General features: G+C 49.2%; 1 protein-coding gene across 7 annotated transcripts in view; it reads right to left on the minus strand.

Annotated features, from left to right (window-relative positions):
* XPC (XPC complex subunit, DNA damage recognition and repair factor) overlaps positions 1–18030 on the minus strand; it is a 31537-nt gene that overhangs the window by 6512 nt on the left and 6995 nt on the right. For 2 of the 7 annotated variants that reach the window (XM_029916423.1, XM_029916426.1), the window contains 8 exons: positions 15830–15948; positions 13105–13228; positions 12018–12102; positions 10690–10847; positions 10111–10231; positions 7300–7389; positions 5227–6117; positions 781–941 (listed from right to left, as the gene is read on the minus strand). In XM_029916423.1, coding sequence (XP_029772283.1) covers positions 781–941; positions 5227–6117; positions 7300–7389; positions 10111–10231; positions 10690–10847; positions 12018–12102; positions 13105–13228; positions 15830–15948 — 1749 coding nt within the window. Of the gene's footprint in view, positions 1–780; positions 942–4257; positions 4270–4793; positions 4806–5226; positions 6118–7299; positions 7390–10110; positions 10232–10689; positions 10848–12017; positions 12103–13104; positions 13244–15829; positions 15949–18030 lie in introns of all 7 variants that reach the window. The other 5 variants (XM_029916421.1, XM_029916425.1, XM_029916428.1 and 2 more) reach the window with 4 other exon arrangements.

Consider the following 18030-nt stretch of genomic DNA (forward strand, 5'->3'; position numbering starts at 1 on the left):
TGCCATGGGGGACAGAGTCCCCACTTAGAGGACTCACTCCACCCACTCATGTGATTTCCCTCTTTCCCTGTTTTCTCTTTCTTCTCCCGTATGTGAAGAATACCCTCCACTCTATCTTTGGTCTTGCATTCCAATGTTAAAAAAAAAAAAAAAATCACTTCTTTTAGTTATTATTTCTCTCAATTGCTATTTCTTAAAAGTTTTGTTTCTATTTTTTTTCGGGACGTTAAAATGATGTTTTAATTTTGTATATATTTTATGTTCATTTTCGCTTATTGCCTTCCTTCCTTCTTTGGTTGTTTTTTTTTTTTTTTTTTTTTTTGGTGTGGAGCAAATACACATAAAATGCATCATCTTCCCCGTGATTACGTGTGCAGTTCAGCGGCATTCGGTACGTTCACACTGCTGAGTAACTGTCCTCACCATCCGTCTCCAGAACGCTTTCATCTTCCCAGAGGGCTCTGTCCCCATTAAAATATCCACTCACTTGGTCATAATCAAATCTTTATTCCTTATAAACTGTGGGTGTGTTTTTCATTCTTATAACCTTGGACTTTTTATTTTTCCCCATAACCTTTTTTCACCTGCTGGTCTTTTAACCCTTGTTGTTCTCATCTTCAAGCTATAATCGCCTCTACACATGCCCCACAGGGGATGGAGGGCACACACACCAGAAAGCTCAACCCGTTTGACCAGAGGGCCACGTTTGCAGCCCCCTGCCCAGAAGGTCGCTAGTCCCAGGCCGTTGGGAAGACAAAGGCACTGGGCCACCAGACGCACCTGGAGTAGACAGCCTCTCCACGACAGTACCCAAGAATGGCGGCTGTCTCGGGGTAGATGGCCTCGTACTTCAGGAGATGCCTCTTCAGGGCGTACAGAGGGTGGTTCTTGTACGTGCCAATGACAGTTGGCAAAGGCTGGCCCAGGTGCTTTGCCTGAAACTGCAAATGCCAGAGAGACAATGTTGAGCATGCCTGGAAGAGGAGGTGAGGTCTGAGGTGGACGGGACCCTTCGACCACCTTGCCCAACAAACAGTGGAGCAGGTTCACAAGCACCAGTAACGGCAGTGCCTATTTGTAGGCCAGCGGTGAGCAGCTTTAGACAAATCAAAAGCAACTGAAGCATGTAATTCTGTGACTTGCAACACCTAGAAGGGTCACCTAACCTATTCATTTCCAGCACGCAGACCCCTGGGCCAGTCTCGCAGAGCACTGCCTACGCTGGTCCTCGGGGAAGACACGCGGCTTTCCTCAGGAAGTGGCCCTGCCCGGAAGTGCCAGCACTGCACACCGGTATGGGGCTGAGTCCGCGGGAACTAGGACGTGCTCTCCTAGCGCTCCTTCCCCCGTGCGGGTCTCTCAGGGGCGAGTCCACCCTGTGGTTCCCATCCTACCCCCGCGGGCCCGGGGCGTTCCCTGGCCTCGCTCCCAAGGCCCGCACAGATTGGCAAGGACGGGCAAGGCAGAGTGGCTGGGAGCAGGGGCACACTCCCACTTCGCTGCAAGTACTTTTCAGGACGTCACCTGCGCAACCCCCACCCGCCCTGTCGCTTCTAAGTAAAATGAGACCCGCACCGCTGCGGGGAACTCGGGGCAGAGCAAACTGCGCTGCTGCAAGCAAGGCCACAGAAACCTTGGCCTCACACTCCTCCTGACAGGCGGGAGGAATCTGTCCCACAAATCTGGGCAACTGTTGAGATCCACCAGCACAACTGCCACGCACAACGGGCTCGGTCAACGGGTGGTCCCAGGACACACCGTACTCTGTCTTAGCAGTGTGCCTCCCACAGTGCCTTCCCGAGTCCCTCCCTTCCCAGGAGACGACTGTTCTAGATCCGAGGGGGGTAGGCACAGAAGACCACTGCATTAATGAGTGTTTCTTCTTTCACTCTGTGCAATTTGTAGTGTAGGACTTGCATAAATTATTTTAAAGCTCCGAATTTACAACTACACAATTAAGAAAGCTCACGTTATATGGCTTCAAAGCCAAACAGACACGAGTTCAAATACTAAGGCAATTAATCATACCCTACATGTTTAACTTGTAAAATGAAGGCAATAATCATTCCAGCTCCATAGGACTGCTGTGATAATTACAAGAGATCACATACAGATATCCCCACCCGGGGCTTCCTCTCCATGGGCTTTACCTCTGAGTCCTCTTCCTCCTCACTCTCCACCAGTCTTGCCTCTGTGTTTTCTTTCTGCTTCCACTCCACCAGTCTTGCCTGAATCCTCCTCTTCCTCCTCCATCCTTGCAGGAGTCCTTCTGCTCCCTCTCCACCAGCCTTACCTGAGTTCTCCTCCTCCTTATCCACCAACATTACCTGAGTATTCTTCCTCCTCCTCTCCACTAGCCTTACCTTGAGTCCTCCTCTTCCTCTCCACCAGCCATACATCAGAGACCTCCTGCTCCATCTCCACCAGCCTGACCTGAGTCCTCCTCCTACCCCTCCACCAACATTACCTGAGTCCTTCACTTCCTCCTCTCGACCCACTTTACCGGAGTCCTCCTCCTCCACCAGTAAGGCTGGTGGACCAGCCTTACTTCTGAGTCCTTCTTCCTCTCCAGCAACCTTACCTGGGAATCCTCCTTGGTCTTCCTCTCCATGAGCTGTACCTCTCAGTCCTCCTCCTCTTCACTCTCCACCAGCCTTCCTCTGAGGCCTCCTCCTTCCTCTCCACCAGCCTTACCTCTGATTGCTCCTCCTTACTCTTTAGCAGCCTTCCTTTGATTCCTCCTAGACCTCCCTGAGTCCTCTTCATCCCTCTCCACCAGCCTTACCTGAGCCCCTCATCCTCCTCCCCCTCCAACCTTACCTCTGAGTGCTCCTCCTCCATCTCCACCAGCATTATTGCTGGGTTCACCTCTCCCTCTCCAACAGACTTACCTACGCGTCCTTCTCCTCACTCTCCACCAGCCTTACCTCTGAAACCTCCTCTTCCCTTTCGACTACATTGCCGAAATCCTCCTCCTCCTCACTCTCCACCAACCCTGCCTGAGTCCTCCTCCTCCTCCTCACTGCCCACAAGCCTTACTGAGTCCTCCTCCTCCCTTTCCACCAGACTTACCTTGAGTCCTCCACTTTCCTCTCACCAGTCTTACCTGAATCCTCCTCATCCTCTTTCTCCATCAACCTTACCTCTTAGTACTCCTACGGTCAGGCAGCATTACCTCAGTCTCCTCCACCTTCTACACAAGCTTTCCCTCCTCCTCCTCCACTATCCTTGCCTCTGAGTCCCCCTCTCCTCACTCTCCACCAGTCTTCCTCTGAGGCCTCCTCTTCCCCTCCACCAGCCTTACCTCTGATCGCTCCTCCTCCCTCTCAAGCAGCCTTCCTTCTGATTCCTCCTCAACCTCCCTTTCTACAGTCTCCCAGAGTCCTCCCCATCCTCTCCACCAGCCTTACCTCTGAGTCTTCCTCCTCCTCCCTCTCTACCAACCTTACCTGAGTGCTCCTCCTCCCTCCCCTAGCATTATCACTGGGTTCACCTCCTCCTCCCGCTCCACCAGACTTACTTATGAGCCCTCTTCCTCCACACTCTCCACCGCCCTTACCTCAGTCTTCCTCCTCCCTCTCCACCACTCTTACCTCTTTTTGCTACTCCTTCTCCTCCTTCTCAAGCAGCCTTGCCTGTGAGTCCTCCTCCTACTCACTGTCCACCAGCCTTACCTCCGAGTCCTCCTCTTCCCTCTTCACCATCCTTACCTCTCACTCCTCCTCCACCATCTCCACCCGCCTTACCTCTGAGCCCTAGTCATTCTCCCTCCTGTCAGCCTGAACCCAGATTCCTCCTCCTCCCTCTCCCCCAGCTTTACCTGAGACCTCCTCCTCCCTCTCACCAGCCTTACCTGAGTCTTCCTCCTTCCTCTCCATCAGCCTTACCTTTGAGTACTCCAACTGTCAGGCAATATTACCTCAGTCTCCTTCTCCCTCTACAAAAGCTTTACCTCAGAGTCCTCCTCCTCTCTCTCTGCCAGCCTTGCCTAAGTCCCCCTACTCCTCACAGCCCACAAGTCATTCTGAGTCCTCCTGCTCCCTCTCCACCAGCTTTACCTGACTCCTCCATCTCCCTCTCCACAAAGCGTGCCTGAATCCTCATCCTACATCTCCACCAACCTTACCTTTTAATCCTCCTCCTTGTTCCTCTCCACCAGCCTTTCCTGAGTCCTCCTCCTCCTCCCTCCACCAACATTACCTCCTCCTCCACCACCCTTGCCTCTGAGTCCTCTTTCTACCTCTCCAGCAACCTTACCTGGGAGTCCTCCTCAGTCTTCCTCTCCACCAGCTTTACCTCTGTGTCCTCATCTTCTTCACTCTCCACCAGCCTTCTGAGTCCTCCTCCTTCCCCTCCACCAGCCTGACTGCTCCTCCACCCTCTCAAGCAGCCTTCCTTCTGATTCCTCCTCAATCTCCCTTTCCACCACCTCCCTGAGTCCTCTTCATCCCTCTCCCCAGCCTTTCCTGAGTCCTCCTCCTCCCTCTCCACCCTTACCTCACTTCTGAGTGCTCTTCCTCCCTCTCCACCAGCATTACTGCTGGTTTCACCTCCTCCTCACTCTCCACAAGACTTACCTGAGTCCTCCTCCTCCTCCTCACCAGCCTTATATCTGAGTCTTCCTCCTCCCTCTGTAATGCCCTGACCTCTGATTGCTCCTCCTCCCTCTCGAGCAGTCTTGCCTGGGAGTCCTCCTACTCACTGTCCACCAGCCTTACCTCCGGGTCCTCCTCCTCTTCCCTCTTCCCCATCCTTACCTCTCACTTCTCCTCCTCTATCTCCACCAGCCTTGCCTCTGAGTCCTCCTTCTTCTCACTCTCCACCAGCCTTCCACGGAGTCCTCATCCTTCCTCTCCACCAGCCTTTTCTCTGAGTCCTCCTCCTCTTCCCTCTCCATCTACCTTACCTCTGAGTCCTCTTCTTCCTCACTGCCTACGAGCCTGAGTTCTCCTCTCTCACTGCCAAAATTAACGAGCCCTCTTCATACTCCATCAGACTTTCATCTGAGTCCTCCTCCTCCTCTTTGCTCTCCAGCACATTTACTTCAGTGTCCTCCCCCTCCTCCCTCTCCAGCAACATTACTTCCTCCTCCTCCCTTTCCACCACATTTACTTCAGAGTCCTCTTCCTCCTCACTCTCTGGCAACCTTACCTTGGAGTCCTCGTACTCCTACCTCTCCACCAGCCTTACTTTTGAGTCCTCCCTCTCTCTCCCCAGCAGCCTTACCTCTGAGTCCTCCTTCTTCTCCCTCTCCACCAGTGGGCTCTGGTACGGTCTCAGGGTTTCAGCCCACCACTTGGCGTCGACTCGGAACTTGCGGGTAGTGGTCATCCAGGCTGGGTCGTACCTCTGGGTGACATCCCGGACCCAGCCATCACTGTCGATGCCCACCACATAAGTCATGGGTTTGCTGGCGTACTTGTAACAGGCCACCGCCTGGCCAACCACACCGTGCACACAGTCCACACACACCCACTTTTCTTCCTGCTCGCAGAACACCTCCAGCCACTGGTCGATGCCAGCCGTTTTCCCCCTTTGGGCCCCCTCACCATCACTGGGGAGTTCCTTGCCTCGCTTGCTCTTACTGCTCGAAGAGCTCGTGGACGCTGCTGGAAGGCCAGAGCGCTTAGGGTGCCTTCCATGTTGGGGCCTGGAGTCACTCTTGGACCCTGACGTTTTCCTCTGGGGGACCCGGGCCCTCCTGTGCCTGGGACGGCCAGGTTCAGAATCCTCATCAGATGAATGATGGACTTCCCCACCGGAGAGCTCAAAGTCAGAGCCACTGCTGCCCTTCTCACTCCCACTCTCTTTATATGACACCCTGGAGGCCGCCTGCCGCTCCGGGGCCTGCCGACGTCCCCGGGGGCCCTCCTCCTGCCCCCCCGCCTTCCACTCTTCTTCCTCACTGGAGGAGGGCACACTCCGTTTCTTCCCAACCGCAGCTGCCTTCCTCCTCCTCCCTAGGGCGCTTGGACTGCCACTGCCTGCAGAAGGTGTGCTCTCTCGTCTGGTCCCCTTGCTGCTCTTGGGTCTGGCTTGGTTTTCCGGATCTGGGCTTGAAGGTTCCAAGGAGCCTCCAGGACCCTCTGTAGACTTCTCCTTGGAAGCTTTCTTTCCCTTAACAGAAGAGGAAATTTCATTTTTTCTTTTTTTGCTAATGATAGGAGATCCTATTATCTACCAGGCCTAAGCTGCTGGCTTACAGGACCAGCGCACACAAGATGTCCCCAAGCTCAGACAGCGACAGACCGGCTATCCTTTAGGACCGTAAGACTGTGTTCACTCACATCCAGGGCACCTCAGACAGGCCACCGTGTAGCTCTTTCCATTCTCGAGTATGGCCCGGGGGAAAAGAATGCCGGAAGCTGACAAACCTAGGCTAAATTCCAGCTCTGCTTCTCATCTCTTACATGGTGCTGTCAAGTCATGCAGACACTGATACATGTTTTCAAATATTTCTTACATATAGACTTATTATACATAAATACCTATGAATGTCTCCATATGTCCCCATTAACATATCATTTTGTACATGTAAACCTCTGAATCTCAGTGTCCTTGGCAGTAATACCCACCTTGCACACAGTGTATCTTTTTTTTTTTTTTTGGCACATAATGTGCCTAGCAAACAAATACTGACAGACTTAATGAAGTTGCTGCATTAAGAATACAGAATTTCAGGGGCACCTGGGTGGCTCAGTCGATTGAGCAGCCGAGTTCAGCTCAGGTCATGATCTCATGGTTCATGAATTCGAGCCCCACATTAAGCTGTGTGCTGACAGCTTAGAGCCCACTTCAGATCCTCTGTCCCCTCCTTCTCTGCCCCTTTCCCATTCACTCTCCCTGTCTCTCTCTCTCAAAATAAACAAACTAAAAAAAAAAAAAGAAACAAAAAAAGAATCTGGACTACTAAGTTTCAGACAGGGCCAACAGCGCTGTAGTACAGAGCTGAGCCTCCCCCTTGGATCATGGCCGAATGCGGAGACCTTCACTTGCCATCACTCCACAGCAACGAGGAGGAGGGGGCGGGCCACTCTACTGCACCCACAGCAGACAGTGACCCACCAAGGAGCCAAGCCCTCCCTCAGGTCCCTCTCTGCACATCCAGCTCCATCAGGCTCAGGCTGCTGGAGGCCCCCTGGTGTCCTGTCCTCCCCACACAGGGCATGTGCAAAGCAGGCTCCAAGAGGCCCATGCGCCATGGAAACCAACCATCCAAACTAGTCTAATACCAATATTTTTGTGAAGTCAGAATTTCTCCCTCCCCATGGACACAATTACCCTCTGGGAGAACCCCACCTTTGCTGTAGGTAACTTCAGGGGAATCGGCTGCAGAGACAATACCAGTCGGGTGGAGAGCTGCAGGGCCCGGAGAATCAGTAAAAATATCTACAACGAAAAAGAACGACACATTTACTCCAAGAAAAAAAATGAAGATGTAACTAATTCCATGGTGCTTTTTGTGGGTAGATCTCTGTAACAGGGAAAAGTTAGAAACATCCAAGCAAGAGAATCTGGAAACCTCCACACATTATTAAAAACAACGCCGGAGAGATTTATCTTTGTAGAAAAATGGTTTGGTTTTTATGTGTAATGTTAATTTTTGTAAAAAAAAAAAAAAGTTACTGTAAATATACATGTGTGTCTAGAAAAGGATCCATTTGGGGGTAAAGATGTTCACAGGTGATTTTCTTTCCCAGTTTACCTATCTTCTGACTACTCTGGATTCACCACACGTTGTGCTTGTGTTTAGAAGGAAATAACTAAACGGCGTACCCGAGAAGAAACAACAGAAAACATCATCGTCGCCAGGCCCACACGGTCTACTCCGTTTTCCATTCTCCCCACAAGACGTCTTTCAACTGGAGGCTGCAGCTGTAAGAATTCTGTCACCCTGTAAGGACAGGGGCCTCCGAAACAGCAACAGGGACAAAGCACCTGAGCAAGACCTTCCCCCACAGGCCTTGGGGGCCCATTTCTCCTAAGTCACTGGAACGCCCAGCTGAGAAAGCCAGAAACAGGAGGGCGAGTCTTCTGTGAAAAGCCATGTTATGTCGAAAAAAAACATTCCTTTCGCCTGTTTCTTCTGAAGTGAAAAGCAGAGGGGAAGAGAAAACATCAAAAAAACCCAAACAGAGGGACACTCCACAAAATTCCTATGCAGTAGTCTTCAAAAGTGCCAAGGTAGCAAGGACAAGGGGAGCCTGAGAAATGCTCAGACAGGAGGACACAAGGAGTCCTGATGCACACACAGAGTTAGAATTAACCCGTCCATCCTCGCGCAACAGGGTTTTGATAGGGTGCCAAGGCCGTGCAGTCCCCATTGAAAACCTTGTCTCTTGGGCCAGCAGTGAAGAGAACACAAAACGGTCTCCTCAACTCAGCAGCTGGGACGGCGGGGTCTCTACATGCAGAAGAATGAAGGTGAATTCACCTCACCTCACATATAAACAGTAACTCGCGACGGATGAAAGACCTACGTGTGAGACATCTACATGTATAAAACTCTTAGAATAAGACAAAGGAAGAAACCTTCATGAGCTTGGATTTGGTAATGGATTCTTAGATATGACACCAAAAGTATGAGGAATGAAGGACAAAATAGGAAAATTGAATTTTGACAAAATGAAAATTTTTGTGACTTTATCAAGAAAGGGAAGAAACAACCGACAGGAGAGAATATTTGCATAATGTGATAGGAGCCTAGTATGTAGAATACATAAAGAACTCTCACAACAGAACCAGAAAAATACAAAGAACTCAATTAAAAAATAGGCATAGGATTTATACAGGTATTTTTGTGAAGAAGATATACAAATGGCCAATAGGCACATGGAGACGCTAGCCATCGGGAGTCACCAGGGACATGTAAATCAAAATCACAATGAGATACCACTCAGTCTTCTGTGGTGAAAAAATTTTTTCAAAAAATTTTCTGTTTTACGAAAAATAACACGTGTTGGCGAAGATGTGGAAAAAGTGGAGTCCTTGCCCCCTGCTGGTGGAAAAGTGCAATGGCACAGCCGCTGTGGAAAAGTCAGCTCCTCAAAAAGCTAAACACTGAATGATTCAACAACTCCACTCCTTGGTACGTATTCTACGTACTCAGAAGAAGTGAAAACAAGAACTCGAATAGGTACACGCACACACACGCTTGTGGCAGTGCTCTTTACAACAGCCACGAGATGTTGAACAAACAACATGTGGTCGATCCAGTCACAGAAGGTCACAGGGTGTATTTCTTCCACATGAAACGTCCAGAACACATAAACCTATAGAGACAGAACCCAAACCGATGGCTGCCAGGTGCTTGAGGGAGAGGGAGGAGGAAGCAGACTGCAGGGTGACTATTTAATGGGCACACGGTATCATTTTGGGATGGTAAAATATTTTGGAAATACACACAGGAACAAAGTCAGGGAGGATGGCACCCAATATTAACGCTGACCCCTGGGAGGTGGTATTCTGGCATGCTTACTGGCTGTGTCAGATATCTGAGAGGTTTTCAAACCAGATCAGAAGACGGGTAAAGATGCCCGTCACATGGGCTCTTAAGATACAAGAAGTCTGGTCTCTTGGCCAAAACAAACAGAAAAGCTGGAGCTCAGATACAGGCATACGTGATTTACAGGAATCTTTCGAGGAGAAAACTGTATTTCTACCTCTATTTTTCAGATACAAAATACCTTTGGTGCACAGAACTCGCCTCGCTGCACAGCTGCTGGCCAGTGTCACTGCGCAAGGGGGAAGGTCGGGAAATACTTTCTGGAAGATTTCAGCAGCCAACGTTTGAGAAACCATTTCCTTGGGATGTCTGAACGTAAGTTCTGAATATTTAACGGAAACAATTTGAGGGCGCCTGACCAAAACTGAAGTGTTCTGTACTCCGGGCCACCAAGCAATAGGCCATGTCCCAATCTAGATGCCAGCGCTTACCAACGGCATGGTCCTCAGAGAGTTATTTAGCCTCTCTGAGCTGCAGAACCTTTTTTTTTTTAATCTTATGAGGACTGAAGACGAACATGGAAAACACTGGAATGGTATCTGGCACGTGACTGCCACGGTCACTTGCTAACAGTTCTGAAAAAATGCTGCCAGGAGGTCACTTACATGGACCAACTCTTCATCATCCCGTGCAGAATAAATAGCGAATCTCCTTTCCAGCGTGGTCTGTAGGCCGTCTTGCTCATTGGTTGAAAGGTCTGCATTAACTGTAAAAGTTCCAATGAACCTGGAGAGAAACCAGGCATTCCCCGTGTCACAGGCCATGGCAAAGAGGGATGCTTGCTCTCCTTTTATAGCCAAGAGAACCAGAAGGGACAGTGTCAGAAGGGAACCGTGAGCCTCACCTGCCTGTGCCCTGCTTCTCCCAGTCTGAGCAGCCTGACCCCTGCTCACCACTGAAGACCCCATCCCCACACCGCCATTGCCTTCCCAGACCCACAGGCCCCTGCGTACCCCCTCCCGAACACTCCTCACACTACCCTGATTAACTGGGTGCACCTGTCTCCCCAAGCAGCCTGGGAGCTCCTCCAGGGCAGAGAGCATGCCCGACGCTTCTCTGTCTTCAGTGCTATGCCCAAGGGCCAGCATAGAGGGTCCCCTCCGGGAAGATGTACGGAACTGACTGGCCCCCGGACTCTGAGACAGAAGTCCTACACGAGGGCTCTGCGGGCTGGGGGGCCATACCATTTCACCAGGTTTGACAGGAAGCAGATGTCCACATCTTGAGGCGGCACTTTGGTAAAGCGAGCTGGGACGATGGACAGGCCGACAGCAAGCAGATCTGGCTGGCTGCAGATGCTACTGCGATAGAAACCGTTTGCCAGCAGGCACAACAGGTGAACCTGGGAGGAAGGCGAAGATGGTAGGCTGAGAACTGGAGAGGTTTTTGCTGCCAAACTGAGAAGCATTTTGTGGGCAGGAAGTTATCTGTTGTTATTCCTACATACAAGAAAATAAAACTTCCACGTCAGCCAATTCCCAAGGCTTTGTCACCCTGTCCTCTCCCTAGATACTTATTCCCTCACAGAAATAATCGAATCTCAAAGTTGCAAAACACAAATATTTTTTCTTTCTTTTACAGGCCTTGTCTTTTAGATAGATGCTGTAGGATTTATGAAGGACATTCTACAATGTCTGGGGTTTGCTCCAAAAAGACTGTGAGGAAAAGTGAGGTGGAGGAGGGAAGGTCGAGCTGCGCAAGCGCCAGCAGCCATCCAAGCCGGGGGTCAGCGCGGGCTCACCACACTACCAGCCCCCTCACCCCTGCCCTGGAAGGGAAGAACCCAGCTCCTCCCGCTGGAGACCCCACTGCCCCCTCACCTGAGCTCCACCTGCTCCCTAACCTAACGAGATGGTCACGGGACTCCTCCCCATTCCCCTACAGCTTTCCGTCGTCGTTTCCCCTTCAGAACGGTCTTCCTTCTCCCCACTTACGACCTCCCCATTTCAGCTGACAGCTCCCCCCTTCTCCCCTCACGGAAGCTCCAGATTTGGGAGCCGCACGAACTCCTCCCCTTCTTTCACCTTCACCAGAAGGCGCAAGCAGCTCGGCTGCCCCAGCTACTCCTCGAGGCTTCAGGGGCTGGGGGTGTCCTCTCCTCACCGTCCTTGCTCTGCACTCGTCTCGCCTCCACATTTCTGTGGCTGCTGCAGACACGCAGTCTCTGCCACCTCTTACATCTCTACCTGCTCTGTCGGCCTGCTGCCCATCAGAGGGACGGCAAAGTGCCCTCCCCTCGCTCTCCAGGGGCCTCTGATGCACGTACCCTCCAAGATGCAGACACACCAGTGGTCCGGCCATGCCCTCTCAGCTCGGCCTGGGCAGTCTCCCCAGCCTCCGCCCTCTGCCCACCCCTCCCCACCGCCCTGTCTCTTAAATAAAGCCTTCGCCACTGCTCGACCCACACCGACCCCTTTCCTTACTCCCAGGCTTGACTGAGAACCAAAGCCCCGCACACCACACCGCCCGGCCTTGACAGAGAGGACATTGTCCCTTCACCCCCTGCTCTTACCTTGTGTGTGTCCTCGTGGACTTCTTTACTGAAACGGTTCATCATCCTCCGAAGGTACGTCTCAAACTCCATTTTTATCCTTTCACTGCCATGCATATCGAAAAATTCGAGTGAAGTGGGAGACGGGCGACACCCGACTCCAGCCCCCAGTCACTTCTTTTCCCTCGTAATGGCTCATGAGTGGCTCTCCTTGGTTCCCTGTACACGGTTGTGCAGGCAAGCCTGAAAGCTGGCTATTCTCCAGACTTTTCTGGTCCTTCTCACCACCTGAAGGCCTAGGCCCGAAGCTTTCTCTACCCAACATATCTCACGGACATGCTCTGAAGCGCACATTCTCTAAGCAGCCTCCTCTGCCTGGCTGACCTCCTGACTACGGATTCCCTACTTAGCACGGTACCTTTGTGTCACATTGGTGCACACTCATTTGTTGGTGCTGTTCTGCTGTAAAATCTCTCTCACCTGTGTCCCCTGCATCTGTAAGCCAACACTTCTTGAATGACTCCTATCATCTCCTTCCTTCATGCCTAACGATGTGCCCATCACAGACTGGGACTCATTAGCCATGAACTACCAGGTGTTATGTTACACATTCCTAAGCCACCAGGGACTACAGTGGTCCTTGGGATGGAATGGGGGCTTCCTACCATAGTGGAGCACTGTCTCAAGTCATGCACTATGATGTGGTGTGAAAAGCCTGAGTGTCAAGTTAGATGGAGAGGGATTATTCAGATCTTGGCTCATCCACTTCCTGCCTGAGTGACTCCTAAAACATTACTTAATTTCTCTGGGCCTGCAGGTCCCCATTCATACACTCTCTTAAAGTTTAAGTTAACGGACAGCCCACAGAGTCTTTGGCAGACAAGAGATGTTCAATATCTGAGTGTTTCCTCTCCATGCCCTGCCCCAGCCAGAGAACAAAGATTCCTGTTCAGGTCCTCACGGTGAGCCCGGGGCTCTCCCACCGAAGGCTCCTGACCACTTTGGTGCAGAGCTCTGGGCTCCTACGTGCTTCTCAAAAGCTCTCATTGCATAGCAGCTCCTGCTGATTACATGTGACAGGAGTCTAGAAGCAAATGTCCAATCTTACCTTCTTTCTCTTGCCTTTGCCTGCTGGGGTGTTTCAATCTCTATCTCCACTGGCTTCATGGGCAGGACAGATTTAGAGAAGACTGCGTTTTCTCCCACGTCACCTGGCACAGGCTCACTAAGTTCTATCAACGATAACTCTCAAAAATCAGTGATAACAATTATTATAATAGCTATTACACTGAACAAAATCGAGTTCTGCTGAGATGGAAGAAATAAAGAACAGGTGTGAGGCAGGAGTCCCCTACTCCTACCATGTTTTGAGTGCCTCAAAAATGCCACAGACTGTGGTGTTTTACATTTATTGCTCATGGAACTTGATTGAACAGCAACTGAGAGACGCAGGAAACTAAGGCATAGAAAGATTGAGTTGAATTAAATACAGTTCTCTGGTACCCAAGGAGCTGATGCTCAAATGTGTGTTTTAGTAGAGACTTAGTCTTTATCCAAGAAAAAAAAAAGCCAAAAAGAACAATTTCTTCTTCTCTGTTTTACTACAATAACACATACCACAGTTTTGCATTGTATAAAGGCCTAACTGAGGGGTCTTCCAGCCCCAATTGCAAACTTGTAATGACAAGGAATGCATCTTTTTTTTTTTTTACCTCCCCTACATCACTTGTAAACGCTCACTGAACTTGATCTGTGAATTTCATTAACAAAGGCCCTTTCAAAGGGGCTCTGGGTCCAGAAGCAGTGACACCCCATTGGTAATGAACACACCTAATGCCAAGATCTGGTTTGTATATACGGGTCCCTATTGAAATGAGCCAGGACTTCCTAGAGAAACAAAAGTCTGGAGTTCTGGAGCAAGAAACATATAGGTAAAATGTTTCCCAAAACTAATGAGGCCATATCAAAAGGACACGGCAGGGTAGTTGGCTTAAAGAGGCTCCCACAAGCCGAATCTGGGACAATCTAAAGATCAAAAAGTATAACAATAATAACTGATAACGTATTTGAATTTTTTAAATATCTGAGTCCATACTGATACTCAAAATACAATTCTTAAAAGAGAAACCTCTTCTTTACAGATCAAAGTCACCTGACGAATGTATATGAAATGATCGATCACAATATTCCATTTTGCAATCCTCAATGTATAATCTTTGTAAAGATCAATGCATACTAAAACCATTATGTATGGGTGCCTGGGGGGCTCGGTGGGTTAAGTCTGACTTCAGGTCACATGTTCACTGTTTGTGGGTTCAAGCCCCACATCAGGCTCTTTGTTGACAATGCAGAGTCTACTTCGGATCCTCTGTCTCCCTCTCTCTCTCCTTCTCACAAAAAGAAATATTAAAAACAACAAAAACAAAAAAAACACCTCTTTAGTACCTCCCAAGACAGTTAATTACTGAGGAAAAAAATGTCCCTTTATATTGTTACAATCTGGCAGGACTACCTGACATGATCAAACTTAGTAGGACAACCTGATACTAGGTGCTACTAGGTGCCCCTTAGTGGATGCAGTATTAAGTGCAAAGCTCTAAAGTATTCTGCCAAGAAAATAAAAGTTTAACCTAAATTCAAGTAAACTTTACAGTTTATAAGAAACCAGGAGACACTTAGACACATTACCACCACCCTGCGGTGCCTGTTTATCAGACAAAACAAAAGAGGAGGCCAGGACTCTTCAAAAAGGGGGCTGGGTAGGGTGCTCTGTTCCAGACTAAAGGAGACTAGAGTGGTATAACCAAATACAGGCTCACACCTCAGATCCTGGATTAGCAACAAACACAAAATAGCTAGGAAGGATATTTTTGTAATATTTGGGGAGTGTTTCATCTTCTTAGGTGTGAAAACATTTTATCATGTAGGAGAATGTCATTATTTACAAGTGTCTGCAACTTGCTTCTTCTTAAATGTTTACTTATTTTGATTAAGAGACTGAGCCACCCAGGTGCCCCATAATGTTTACTTACTCTGAGAGAGCGCACAGTGCATGTCTGCAAGTGGCGGGGGGGGCGGGAAAGAGGGAGAGAGAAAAACCCAAGCAGGCTCTGTACTGTTAGCTCAGAGCTGGACCTGGGGCTTAACAAGACTGAGCCACCTAGGCACCCTTGCCACTTACTTTCAGATGGTTCTACAATGTATATTTACAGAGAGAAAAACACCCTCAATATGATAAATGTTAGTGAATTTAGGTGAACTCTATTATCACATGAAAAAAAATTTTTTTGTAGTTTTCAAAAATAATTTTCAAAATCAAAAGCTGGGAGAGAGTCAAGCAGACAGAAGGAATCAGGGATGATAACATTAGCTGCCGCTTGACTGTGAATATATGATGCTTTAGGACTGATTACATTTGCAAACCTTTCCTCCACCGATACAATTCTGGAGCGTAGCCTGTGCCCAGCTCACAGGGAGCATTCAATGCTTACTGAATATGATCAGTGAAAAATTCAGCTCTGACTGGTAGATGTATTTACCCACTCATTATAAACGGTAAACCTGGGCTCTGAACCCAGGCTCACTACTCTCAAAGCCTTTGCACTTTCTACAAGATGACATTGCCTCTCAGTCTCACAATCTACTCCTGACAGCCACCAGAGGAAGACCATACCTTTTTGGTAATCTGGTCATGAATTTTTCCTTGCGTCAAAAACAAGTCCCTACTGCAACCTTCTTAGATCTTACTTAGTTTCAAAAGGAAACAACGGGATTGGAACTAAGTGACATGCCTCAAAGAGAAAAATACGATCACACAGCTCTGATGTTTTTACCTTCAACCTCTTCCCAGTCATCTTCACTTTCTTCCTCATCGTCTCCTTCACAGCCGCCTTTGTCCACAGCAGCCTCTTTCCTTGGATGGGGTGCCTTCTTGGGGGTGCTTGCAAAGTCCCTATGTAAAGATTGCAGGAGGGAAGGTGAAGATAGCTCCCATATCCTAGGGCTACATTTAAGCTGAATGGCATTGTAAGGAATCCTTCTTTTTACTGAGACCTGTTGCAATGACTCAAAGATGATGTGTGAGCTCTGAGCCTTGTATCCTCCATCAGCAGGGGTCTCAAGGGCTCCTCAAGATGTGCTCTGATCATCAGTCCAACGCCAGACATGCTTCCAGACAGAAAGAATGCAAGGGCCCTACAACCTAGAGCTGTGTGAGGGAAAACACAGCTGTGCCTGCAGGTTACTGGTACAGGGACGCTCAAAAGGAACCACAATAAGAATGGGGGTTCCAGAAGTAAGAGCTGTGGTATCTGTGTGTATACACGTGCAGGGGTGGACACCACGATGAAGGAGAGGGAATTTCCATTTGCTGATCATACCATAAGCTAACTCAGATGTCTGTTCCTCCCCACTTTAAGAATTATGATGTAAGGAGACAGAAACTGGTAGAATTCTAACTTCGGGGTATGCAGGGATGTGGCTATAAATAACAACAAAAGCACAGACAGTTGGCTAGTTGAGTAGAGAAGTACATAGGTCAGTAGCTAGGTGACTATTGGCCCAGAATGAAATGGTTGTTAGTATGTAACCAACATTTTGCAATTTCATATATAAAATTTGTTTAGAGCTCTGAGTTACTTTTTAGCTTTTAGAATGTTTGACAGTGGTAGCAACTGAGAACATCATCTCAGATTTTAGCTCAGACACTTAACCAATCCTTAGTCTTTAGCTCTAAAAATACACATTTTGCCTTTTTAGCCTGCCTCTTTCTCTCAAGGCCACAGAAACAAAAAAACCTCTCCTTTGAGTAAATGTAATGGAAATGTCCATGCACTGTGGGTTTGACTACAGTCAACTCTCAACAGACAGGGAAAGGTTAAGCTCCCAGAGCTTTAACTGACAGTATCCCAGTCTATCTGTATGTGGATTTCGCTGGAGAAAGAATACAACTAGTGAAGGAGAGGAAGCCAGGAAGCAGTAATCTCAGAGATGGTCTCAGGAAAAGCCTAAGGGAAAAGGAGAGATGAACTGAGTGCAAAATTGACCTCTTCCTCATGCTCCCGTCTATTGCTGCCCTCTCCTGGGCCACTTTCCTTGGCCAGGACTGGAGGTTGCTGGAAAAGCCAACACCAAGATTGAAGATTTGTTTTTAAAGGGACCATTGCCTCTGTCTTTCCTCTTCTGCTCTTCCCCACAGCTTTCCCGGGAGGTGGACAATCAAATGTTCACTGGGCTTATAATCCCTGTTCACCACGTATTACGAAGAATGTTCATTCACTGCAAAAATCTTGCTCAATTTCTGCCAAACAAAAGGCCCTTTGCTAGATGCCACAGGGCACACAAAAACGAACTAGGAGTGGTTCCAGGCCTCGGAGAGCTTACAAGGGAGCCAGCCGCAGTATGTGGCATGGGCACAAATAAGTGCAACACAAGGCAGACAAGCTACACATTTTTTTTTTTTTTTGAGAGACAGAGACAGTGTGAGCAGGGGAGGGTCAGAGAGAGAGGGAGATACAGAATCCGAAGCAGGCTCCAGGCTCTGAGCTAGTTGTCAGCACAGAGCCCGATGCAGGGCTCAAACCCACAAACCATGAGATCATGACCTGAGCCGAAGCTGGATGCTCAACTGACTGAGCCACCCAGGTGCCCCCAAGCTACACTCTTAAGAGATGCTGCAAGAAATCGCAGGAAAAGAGGGAAGAATCAACAAAGACTGTCAGGTGAATGGATTCTGACCCACACCTTCAAGGTGGAAGGAAACATTCCAGGTACAAGGAAGAATGAGCACAACTCGGGTGGGAAAGCAGGAGTGACAGGAAGCCCGGCTGGGCGGCAGGAGCGTGTGCTCGGGAACAGAGAGGGAGCTGCCAGGGCAGCAGCCAGTGTGGTAGGCATGTAGTGCCGTTACGCAGCAGAAAGAGCGGTGGACCGCAAGTCAGAACACTTGGGTCTCATCTGGTTTTTGCCACCATCTATCTTGCTGTGTAACCACAGGTAAAGGACTTTCTGCAAGCTGTCCTTGTCATCTGAGAGG

Source organism: Suricata suricatta, chromosome 12, assembly GCF_006229205.1.
Source record: "Suricata suricatta isolate VVHF042 chromosome 12, meerkat_22Aug2017_6uvM2_HiC, whole genome shotgun sequence".
Taxonomy (NCBI): Eukaryota; Metazoa; Chordata; class Mammalia; order Carnivora; family Herpestidae; genus Suricata; species Suricata suricatta.